The sequence below is a fragment of the Stegodyphus dumicola genome, chromosome 7, assembly GCF_044657685.1.
Source record: "Stegodyphus dumicola isolate Sdum_Otavi_A_Nest chromosome 7, ASM4465768v1".
NCBI lineage: Eukaryota > Metazoa > Arthropoda > Arachnida > Araneae > Eresidae > Stegodyphus > Stegodyphus dumicola.
The window spans coordinates 75,268,697-75,280,963 of NC_140774.1; the positions used below are offsets into that span (position 1 = coordinate 75,268,697).

At 37.5% G+C, this 12,267-nt stretch overlaps 1 protein-coding gene across 2 annotated transcripts in view; it reads right to left on the bottom strand.

Moving 5' to 3' along the window:
• Window positions 1-12,267, bottom strand: part of LOC118188221 (CKLF-like MARVEL transmembrane domain-containing protein 4) — a 191,424-nt gene that overhangs the window by 8,931 nt on the left and 170,226 nt on the right. For both annotated transcript variants that reach the window (XM_085820468.1, XM_085820467.1), the window contains one exon: window positions 1,241-1,412. In XM_085820468.1, the coding sequence (XP_085676594.1) occupies window positions 1,260-1,412 (153 nt within the window). In that variant the 3' untranslated portion in view covers window positions 1,241-1,259. The remainder of the gene's footprint in view (window positions 1-1,240; window positions 1,413-12,267) is intronic.

The window sequence follows — 12,267 nt, forward strand, 5'->3', positions numbered from 1 at the left end:
CAATTCCTATTTAGATCCTTTAAGTTAATACAAAATAATTTGGGTTCACATTCACGGCTAAAGTCAAAATATTCGGAAAATAATGGACAAAAAGTATCCAGAGCTTCGATGTACTTACTTTTCCTCATTTCTAATGTGCATGCATCATTTAATATGCTGAATGTACCTCAGTATTCAGCTAGGCCCATATAAATGAGAAACTACGCACTTTCAGCAACTGTATCGTATCTCTTCAAGTATTGTAAACTCTTACTGTGTGTAACCAATATTTCAGTCTTCTTCGATAATGACATTCTCTACTTTTGAATAGAACTTGTCGCGAAATATTTTCTTGATATAACTCCACATAAATAAGCGCCGGACCTTTGGAAACAGGCGTTTCCTTATGTGGGAAATAAAATTCTTTTTTATGTGTACTGTACTTTTTCAAATTATGCAGTACTTAGTTTCTTCGTATTTAACATCTGCAGTGGAGACATGTGAAAAATCATGCCATTTTGCTGCAAATACATCTGGAGTTTTACATCATCTTACTTTTCTACATCTAAGAAGATCACGATTTACGGTAAAGAGAAGCAAAAGTCAATATGTTTGTTTAGCGAAGGACAGTACATACTTCTAATACATGACGCGATGTATTTTGATCCGACATGAGACAAAATAAGTTTTCTAAAGTTCTCGACAATTTTTGTTCATTTATTCCGGACTTTACTTCAAAACTTGAATCTAGTTCTGTATAAATCGCTCAGTATTTGTTATTATATTTCAAGCTGAAAGTCTAAAATGTTCGGTTAATTTCACAGAAATAATTTACAGGCCTTCTCTTTTGGAAGCCGTGATTCTGAAAGGCATCAAATAGGATCTTATTGCTTGTAACTCTAACGAAAATCTTTCTTAGCAGATTATTCATTTCTTTTTGGACGTCCCTCTCTGTTTACACTTTTTTTGGCTGCTACGTTTATAATTTGTTCAAAACCAGGTCTTTAAATAGATTTTAGCTTCTTTCATTGTACTTATACAATGGCAGATATCTATCGCTCAGAGTAACTGGAGCTACTCAGGTCAGAACTTTTGAAAATTTGAAAATATGATAGACAGCTTTTATACACCCATTTAATAAGAGTTTCCATAAAATACTGACAAAATTTTCTATTTTCCCACACTCGCTAAGGATATTTAAATAATTGTGCTATATTCTCCTCCTCTCCCAAGTAATTACGTAGTACAGAAACGAACTCACCATTGAGGGTCCGAGGCATTCAATAGGCAGCATAGTTGGGGCTGTTGGGGGAGACGGGCATGCCCATCGGGTTCAGAGGCTTCTCTCCCTGTGCTGGAATGCCATCCCTCCAGCACTTGTACTTATTGTAGCAATCTGCCGCATACAAGATGGCACCCACGAATCCGAAGAACTGAAAACGGAAAATATAAGTGGCATCAGTGCAAACATATATATCTCCTTTTGTAGTTGTCACAAAAGGTTCTTGAAAAGTATAAAACTGCCTGCTATAAACCTGCTGTTCTTTGTAGGTGATATGTATTATTGATTATCAAAGGATGTAGAGTGAAACCACGTAGATATGCCGTGAGAAAACAAAAATGTATTAAATAAAAGAGAAAATACAGATAATAATATGTACCATATAGCATACCGAATATAGTGCCCCACTAATTTGAACGGGTTGAAAATCACTTTTACATATTAGAAGTGCATTATGCATTTTGAATTAAATCATAACAGGATAATGCATTTGAATTAAGTCATAGCAGTAATATATTAAGATTCATTAATTCCCATAAAATTAAATAAAATGCAGTTGAATGAGGAAGACGTAAAAATAGCAACAAGGACTTAGGTTTACAAAAACTCAAGTTCACTGTAACTTCTCGTTCCGCTAAAATTCATATGACACGGATATTGTCATCACGCTTTAATTTTCAAACACAATTTTTTTTTCACATAGAGATTACATTTCCGGAATTTACCTTAGTACTAATGGAATAGATGCACTACTTTTCTAACAATCTACCCTGGGGGATATGAAGCTATTGCCACCTGTTACGTAGTGTAAGATCTTTATAATCTTTCAAATTACAATGAGTATTTTCCAGTTTAATTACTTCAAAATAAAAATTATAAGCAATATGAATTTCTTAATAATAATTTTATACTTTCTGATGGAAAATAATTTTATTCACTTTTATACCATAGAACAATGATCAGACTTGTCTAGCTTATCTCTCCACTTTTTTTATAGTCTCATATGCAGCAAAAATGTGCATTTATGATGGTGATAAAGTAAAGTAGCAATATAAGGAATGCAGTCATCCACACATGCTTTTCTTTAATTTTATCCGAAGTAAAATACGTTTCGCAGAATTCTAAATATATATGACTATATATATATATATATTTAGTTTAGATACTATATATAATAAATAAATGATATGAGTAAGTAAAAAAGGCCGGATAATGTACTTCTTTTCACATTGAAAGAATGCCAGCTAGAGTCATGCCTATATATTTTTAGAGAAGAGACAAAAAGGTAAAGCGCGCTCCTGTATGCAAACAAATTAACTATATTTGTATAATTTTATTTTCAACTAGCCAAGTGCCGACGCTACCGCTAATTACCACATCTTTTCGCTATCGATTCATCAGAACTGTCATCATTTTCATCGTTATCATATTCGATTTCCTCACACTGCGTTTCTACCTTGTCAGTTTATGTCGAGCTCTGAAATGACATTGTATTAGTAGGATGGCTGTAAGAGCACTGTTTGTGTAGTAAAGCAGTTTATTATAAACCCTCCCAACAGGGTAAAGAATTTTGGTGTTCCCTGCTGCATGCTGCCTGAGGTCAGCGTGGGCGCAATGGCGTCGTGTCAGAGTTGAAGCCGTGAACCGATCGTTTTTCGGTTATCAAGGAGAAGTGAATAGGTTTTTCGAAACCCAGGTGTGACCTCCATCTTTATATGCAGAGGCGAGGGAAGAGGGATTTCGATTAGATGGGAAACACGTTGACAACAAAATACGGGTAGGAGAAGGTTAGGAATTTTGTAATAAAGCTTTTATGCACTCGTCCGCAAAAGAGTTTTATTTCGTTACTAGCCGCTACGCGGCCAGCCTTCGTCTGGCTTTTAAATGTACCGGAAAAATGCCTGAAGGGATCACCAAACGTTAAATTTAAAAACTGCACAGAATATTACTCTGTAGAGTATTATATACACTCATGCCCATAAATTAAGGATAATCACGCGGAAATCGAACTCTAAAATAAATATATCACCTGTAAAATCACTACACACATCTTCAAGAATCATATGCAAATTTCAGGAAGTAACCAGATGACATCTGGTTGGTACGTCACAATGACGAGTGACCACCATCACCGGTGGTACGTCACAATGACGAGAGTGTAAGAGAGTGATATATAAGGAATAAAGGCAAAGAAGTAAAGTTGTTCGCAGGCGCTTTGTAAGCATTTCAGTGCAATAACCGAATAGTTATGACACAAAGTACGCATTTGGATGATTTTTTACGTGGTAGAATTATCGGCCGTCTGGAATGGGGGCGTACCCCACTGGAAGTATCAGATGAACTTGGAATTGCCCAGAGTGTCATATTCAGGCTTTGGCAACGATTCCAAGATGATGGTAATGTGAGTAGACGTTACAGAACAGGTCGCCCTAGAGTTACAACGCCGAATGAGGACCGGTATTTGACAGTTACTGCCAAAAGAAACAGGCGGAGCACAGCCTCAGACCTGTCTCGTCAGCTCTGTTCAGCCACTGGTACGACAATTTCAAGGCAGACCGTGTACAGACGCTTAGGGCAGATTGGTCTATATGATCGTAGACCTTTCAGATGCGTTCCACTTACTGCAACTCACTGTCGCCTGCGGTTAGCCTGGAGTAGAGAGCATGCATTGTGGACACCGCAACAGTGGGCTTGTCTGATGTTTTCCGACGAGTCTAGGTTTAGCTTGCAGTCTGATTCTTGCCGGACTTTCATATAGAGAGCTCCAGGTACTCGTTATCACCAAGAAAACATCATTGAACGACACCGTTACGGAGGTGCAGGAGTGCTTGTTTGGGGTGGAATTATTCTGGGTTCCAGAACTGACCTGCGTGTTCAAATTGGAACCATGACAAGTCAAATCTATCGGGACGTCATTCTGGAACAACATGTACGTTTGTTTCGGGGTGCCATGGGCGCACAATTTGTGTTTATGGATGACAACGCCCGTCCTCACCGTGCAAACATCGTAAGCGAATGCCTTCAATCGGAGGATATCACCCGTATGGACTGGCCAGCATTCTCACCGGACTTGAATCAGTAGAGCACGTGTGGGACATGCTTGGCCGACGAGTTGCAGCCCGTCAACCTCCTCCTACCGGAACTTCGAAGAGTATTGCTTTTTGAGTGGTGTAATATCGCCCAAGATCAGATCGATAATTTGATACTCACCATTCCTAGGCGTTGTACAGACTGTATTGCATAGTCTGGGAGACATACAATGTATTAAAAATCATACCAACCATGTAATATTGGTTTTTTGTAAATAGGTTTTTTTTGTAATTTGCTCCAGGGAGAAAACATCGCTAATTTTTTTTAATAATATCAAACATATAGCATCATTTTTTTTGCTCTTTACCTTTTGTTTAATAAATAAGCTTGTAGGGTTTATATTTATTTTAACTAACATTTATTTTAAGTTTAAACTATCTTTCCTGTCAAGCCTTACTTTCCCCTGGAACTGCCAATGCCAGAATATGTAAATTTGAGTAGAACGCGCAAGGATTCAAATTATCAGCGGAAGTATTCTGATTTAAATAGAAGGAAACAAGTTCGGTGTGAGAGATTCTCTTACTTAGCGAGCGCGGAGGTAGTTAGCGAGAATTGAAGAACCCCGCGTTGCGGCCTATGTGCTTGGCGGGAAGTAGTGGTCATCGTTCCAGTGAGCTTCAATTCTGCTGAATTAGCAGCGGTATTGTAAAACGCGGTGAGTTAGTTATTTTAGAGAGCCTCGTAGTTAGAATCTTGTCTTTATTTTCTTTTCAGGTTATTATTTTTATTTGACTGCCAAGTTGGCACCGTCTGTAAGCGTCAAGAGAACGCAATTGTAATTTATTACGTTGAATAAAAAGGGACTTAAACCCTTCACAAGCTTCTATCTTTTATACAAGTTTTCACAGTCACCTCTTGGTTGCGTGCAAGTTGGAGGCGCGCAACGTTATATTGGCGCCCGAACACTTATCGAACTGAAATGGCCGAAAACTGGATGGAAGCCACTGGACAACACCAAGAAATGACAACGCAGTTAGAAGGATTTGGATACCTGGTCCAGACATTGAGAGCATCAATCAAGCCAAACGTCTATTTCGACGGAAAAAATTCGGTGTCCGTATTTTTAGAAGGTATAGAAAACCACTTTCAGCTCTACCCTGTGCCTGAAAGACAAAAAGTTGCCATCGCCACATCAGCACTAAGAGGACAGGCCGCGCTTTGGTGGAAAAATATAGGCAAATTTCTTCTAGGTGAATTTGGAAGCCCGACGTATACATTTGAAAATTTCAAAAAATCGTTAGTAAAGGCCTTCCCCATAGTGAAAGATCGCGCACGGCTGGAAGCCGAGCTATATAGTTTCTATCAACGGGATACAGCAGATTTGACGGACTTTATTTTACAAAAAATCAAGCTAACGGATATGCTGTATGGGAAAAAACCCGATGCGGAGATTATTGAAATAATATTACCAAGATTGTTACCCGCTGTCCAAGACTACTTTGAAATTAGAAACCCAAACACATTGCAGGAACTTTTCGAATTGGCGGTGAAGTTTCAAAATCGCAGAATAGCGGAAAAAGCGAGAGGGGAAACATATTCTCAACATACCCGAAGGAAGGAAGAAACCAGAAATGAAAATCGCTCATATGGGGGAAAGAACTATCAAGCTAACGCATCGAAACTCGAAGGTCAAGGCCCAAAAAGAAAATTTGAAAATAAGCATCCGCGTACTCAGAAGACACAGATTGAAAGGAAAGCTTTAAACGACTAGAGGGGCCTGTGAAAGGGAGGGTCCAGACCCCGGAAGTTTTAAAAAAACCCTCAAATAGACATTTAAATACAGTCATCGTAAAAAACTCACAGCTACCAATTATACAAGTCCTGGTTGGCGATGTACCAGTAGAAGCCCTCATCGATACAGGAGCAGAAGGAAATTTCATGAGTGAAAATTCTTCAAAAAGAATTTTTATAGGATACGACTCTTTAAAACCAGAAATACGGAAATTATAGCGGCGCAAGGAAAAACATGTCACTGCATCGGGAAAGTATCATTAAACGTACAGGTAAAAGAGGAAAATCTCAAAGTATTAATTTTTGTGGTGAAACACCTGCAACACTCTCTTATTTTAGGTATGGACTTTTTAAGGGCCGCGAGGGCCAAATTGAATTTTAAGATAGTTCCCTGGTGCTGGAGATGGACCAGAGGGTGGTGGAACCTGTGGAGACACCTGAATTGGACCTTAGCAATTTGAATGACCAGGAAAGTAAAGCAATACAGCAAGTGGTGAGTAATTTTTCTCATTTGTTTTCAGAAAAACCAGGAAACTGTCAAATCGTGACTCACAAGATTCAATTAAATGCCGAAAAACCTTGTAGGACTAAACCGTATCGCTATGATAAACAAAAAGACTTAATCATCGAAGAACATATTCAGGAGATGTTAAAGAATAAAATAATAACGCCCATAAATAGTGAGTACGCGAGTCCAGTCGTACTATGTAGGAAAAAGAACGAGTTTCCTCCTTCAGATAAAAGGGCTTGGAGGTTTGCTATCGATTACAGAAAACTAAATAGCATTACTAAATTTCCAGTTTACCCTTTGCCGGTTATAGACGAGATCATTAGACAGATCAAATCGACAAGATATATGTCTACTTTGGACTTAACGTCTGGCTACTATCAAATAGCTATGAGACCCGAAGATATACACAAAACCGCGTTTATAACAATATCGGGCACTTATGCATTTTTACGCATGCCCTTTGGGTTGTGTGGGGCCCCATCAACATTCCAGAGAGCTATGGACATTGTTCTAAAGCCTGTCCTAGGAAAATCAACTTTAATTTATCTAGATGATATAATTATAACGAGTAGTACGTTGGAATACCACATTAATGACCTCGAACAAGTTTTTAAATTATTAAAAGAGGCCGGTCTTACAATTAACGCCTCAAAATGCAAGTTCGCAACTAAAGAACTTAAATATCTCGGTTATAAAATTTCGCAAAAGGGTATAGAAACGCAAGATTCAAAAATCAAAGCTATTAAGAATTTCCCACCGTCCAACACCGCCAAGAAACTTTCGTCTTTCCTTGGATTATGTTCTTACTATCGATCTTTCATAAAAGATTTCGCTAATATTGTTGAACCACTCTTAGTAATCAAAAGAAAAAAGAGTAAATTTACGTGGACAGCGGAAGCTAACACAGCTTTTGAAAGATTAAAAGAAGCGCTTATTAATGCCCTTGTTTTAAAATTCCCTGAGGGGGACGAAAACCTGGAAATTGCGGCAGATGCGTCAGACTATGCGGTGGGTGCGGTTCTTATGCAAAATAACCATCCGCTGGCATTTGTTAGTAAAACATTGAATCAGACACAAAGGAATTATACAGCTACAGAAAGAGAAACATTAGCCGTATTAATGGCTGTACACAAATTTCGAGTTTATTTCGGCAAATCGCCAGTAACAGTCTTTTCGGATCATGCGGCTGTTGGTAGACTTTACTCGGGAAAAAACCTAACGCCCAGGTTAATAAGATGGGCTTTAAAACTCCAAGAATATAATATCACAATAAAATATAAACCGGGTAAGGAAAACAATGTAGCTGACGCACTTTCTCGTATAAAACTGGACGACGAAGGAAATGAACTTAAATGCGCTGTGTTGACTTCAAAAATTTTAGATTCTAGAGATAACGGTTATTACTGAACTGAAAGCTGATCCTGAATTTGGAAATATCTATGCTTATTTGAAAGACCCCGAACGCTTTGAGCACACAGATATCGATGCGATAAGAAATAGAGCAAAAAACTATGAAATAATAGATAATTTATTATTCTATACGAAAACAACAAACGAAAATCTTGAGTATAAGCCAGTCATCCCAGCCTCGCTTCGATTAAGCATTTTGAGGGAGTTGCACGAAAAAAAAACAGCGGGCCACCTCGGGGTCAGAAAGACTATAAAAAGGGTACGCGAGGCGGTATATTTCCCGCAATTATACAAAATAGTAACGGCGTATGTCAGGTCCTGCAATCAATGTCAGTTAATAAATGATATTAATTACAGCCCGGCCGGGTACTTAAATAGCATTCGCGCTACATTTCCGAATGAAATTTTAGGAATAGATCTCCTTGGTCCCTTCCCCCAGAGCGAGTTAAATAAAAATCGTTTTAGTAATAGTAGATCATTTTTCAAAATGGATAGAAATTGTTCCTCTTAAACGCGCGTCAGCCAAAACAGTCGCAGATGCATTCTTACACAGATACATTTTAAAATACGGTGCACCGATAAAAGTCATTAGCGATAACGGAAAACAATTCATTAGTCAAGTATTTGAAAACATATGCAATGGACTTGGCATACGCCATATCAAAATGGTTCCGTATAGACCACAGGCTAACATAGCAGAAAGAGTTAATAAAAACATAGTAAAAATAATTCGCAGTTACGTGAGCACACATCACAAGCGCTGGGATGGCTACATAAATGAATTAGCTTATGCTTTAAGAACGGCACATCATGATACTACGGGAAGAACTCCAGCAGAATTATTTTTAGGCAGAAAGTTAATTACGCCTTTAGATAAATTATTCTTTGTGCAACAAAGAGAGCAGGAGTTTAAACAACAAGATGTGCAAAAGTTGATTGATCAGGCGCTTAAAACCTCGGATACGGCAAGAAATAGACAAAAGTTATATTATGATAGAAAACGCCGTGAAGCAGATTTTAAAGTTGGGGATAAAGTATTGAAGCGGAAATTTTCTTTATCAAGTGCCCCAGACAATTTTATGGCAAAGCTAGCTGCAAAGTTTGAAGGCCCCTATGTAATTTAGGAAATCAAAGGGGTAGTATTATATCTTAAGAACGACAGAGGGGAAATCTGTAAAGCAAGTCCCGACCAGGTGAAAAAATACTATAATCCAAACGATTTTGAAATCCTTAAAAGTTTCTTGCAGGACTCAAGTCTAAACGAAATAGAAGGGCCAGAGACTGCAACAACTATTCCACCACCCAAGAAACGGAGAACTGAAGAGGGACCTAGCACTTCTACAACCCGGACGTCGGTATCAAAAAGAAAAAATGATTTTCAAACTCCGGCGTTTAAGAAAAGCAAAAATAAGTTGAACCGGGTAAAGAAACCGTGGTAAAGACGAAAACACCACCTACAAAGGATGGCAGGAGAAATTACACATCAAGGAGAACGCGCACACGGCCACAGAGTCAGGTGCCAGCAAGGCCGCCGTTCCGGAAACTGAAACGCCAGCAGGAGGCACAAAAATACGAGGAACAGAAGAAATTCAAGAAGGACTCCAGACCGGAGGACGTCAAGACCAGCCGTCCCAGGCAGAAACGCAAAGGCCAACAACCAGACGATTACTCCGTCAAGAGGCCAGCATGTAGAGGACGCAAAAGAAAGAGCAACGTGGACGACACTCGGAGATCAATAAGGAGAAGATTGACATCCATGAAACCTCTAACTTGGGATCAATTTTGCCAAAAACGGATGACGGAGTTTCAAGCATCGAAAACTCAAAGATAAGTTAAAACCTTCTATAATTTTTTTTCTCTTTTGTTCCGAAATGTTATGCATAAGTACGAAGTTCTATGTTTTGACGAAAGTCAATATGTCTCGGGTGAGACTTAGTTTTGTTTTACTTTATTTAGCTAAGGCAAAAGTATTATTTTCTTTAAGTGTAAAAGCTAAAAACAAGCATTTTCTGTTGGTCGAAAGACTAATTCTGTTAAAGCCAAAATTTGGCCGAAGATAAAAATAACTTCGTATTCTTGTATTAATAAGAATTTTAGTTTCAGTGCCGCCAGCTTGGCGAAGAATGAGTAAGGTAAAAATTTATTTTCTCTTATTCATTTTATGGTAAATTGTAAAAAGCATATGTATAAAATTTTGTAAATGTATGTAAATACTTGAAGGTTATGTAAAAGTAGAACTTAGTCTAGAAGCATAAAATTGTAGATGCTTAAAGTGAATGCTTAAAAGCAATGAAGTCAAAATTTAAGTAGTAAATTGTAGATAAAGTCATGCTTTAGAGCGAAAGCCTGCATGTTTAAAGATGAGGGGGAAGTTAGAATGAATGTGTTTTGTAGGGTTCTCCACCTACATTTGAATTTTTAAGACTATTAAAGTAGCTCATTGAGTTGTAGAATGTCGAGTAAGGTGTGTCTATTTGGTCGTTGAATTCTAACAAATTATGGTGGTTAGGGGAAGTGTTGTAAGACTAAAACACGAATATTCCCGTTTGACACCACACACGGTGGAGAGCCAGGGTAAAGTTAAATTAATGCTTGAAAAATTGAATGAATGTGAAGTAAGCAATAACTAAGAAAAACGAATTGTTTAAAAACAAAAATTTATTGTGTCAAGAAAGTGTAAATTATAATGTATGTAGAAAGATACTGATACTTATTCCTTCCAGATGCTGGAAGGAAAGACCAAGATTGATTGATGAAGTCCAGGAAAAGTTGCTGTAAGAAGAAAGCTTTGTAACGAGCAACAGAATTTGAGTATAATTGTTACATAAGATTTTTTTTTTTTTTTTTTTTTTTTTTTTGTGTGTGTGTGTAAACGAGGTTTTCGCCAGTTAGTTCAGAATTAGATAAACTTACAACAGGTCGTTTGTAGGACCTGCTTCCAAGTTTTCCAAATTCTGGCAGCGGCAAATGTAGGGTTTATATTTACTTTGACTAACATTTATTTTAAGTTTAAACTATCTTTCCTGTCAAGCCTTACTTTCGCCTGGAACTGCCAATGCCAGAATATGTAAATTTGAGTAGAACGCGCAAGAATTCAAATTATCAGCGGAAGTATTCTGATTTAAATAGAAGGAAACAAGTTCGGTGTGAGAGATTCTCTTACTTAGCGAGCGCGGAGGTAGTTAGCGAGAATTGAAGAACCCCGCGTTGCGGCCTATGTGCTTGGCGGGAAGTAGTGGTCATCGTTCCAGTGAGCTTCAATTCTGCTGAATTAGCAGCGGTATTGTAAAACGCGGTGAGTTAGTTATTTTAGAGAGCCTCGTAGTTAGAATCTTGTCTTTATTTTCTTTTCAGGTTATTATTTTTATTTGACTGCCAAGTTGGCACCGTCTGTAAGCGTCAAGAGAACGCAATTGTAATTTATTACGTTGAATAAAAAGGGACTTAAACCCTTCACAAGCTTCTATCTTTTATACAAGTTTTCACAGTCACCTCTTGGTTGCGTGCAAGTTGGAGGCGCGCAACGTTATAAGCTTTACAAATAAGTCAAATTTGTTTTGCTTCTAACTCTTCCTTTGCCTGATTTTGCATTGTCCTTAATTTATGGACATGAGTGTATATAAAAAAATGACAATGAAATATGCCAATCTCTTATAAACAGTGACATAAGAAATACGATGAAAAAATATTGCCAAACCCATATTTCTAAAAGAATGAAACTACTCAAAATGATGCGATTTCATCAAGAATCTATTAACAACAATAAGAAAGGAAAATTGTTGCCAAAATCACATTTTTAAAGATGTGAGATGTGTGAAGTGTACTCGGAAGCTTCATTTAAAATTTTTTTTAAAAATACAAAATATTATCATTTTTCCAAAATTCTTTTTGTAAAAAGCAGTCGCAAGGATAAAAGTTTAACGTGTCCAAAAATCAAAGAAAAATAAACTGTACATATTTAAAAATAAACTTTTTTAGAAAAATCTCATTGAAAAGGTGTTAAGCTCACTTTGTTAAATAAACTCGTTTTTAATCGATTTATTGAAACAAGAAATTTATTTTAAGTTCGTAAAATAGCTAAGTGGGTACGTTTCATGACGATGTGAAAATGGAGTGTGTAGAGTAAAATCTCGCTTTCCTATAGCCCATTATATGTCAAAATGACGCGATTTCGTCCCAAAACATAAAATAAAAAAAAATCGAATTCGAATTTCGAAAAAATCGCTTCGAGGTGCACTGGCTCTTGTCTAGATGCACCCATGTA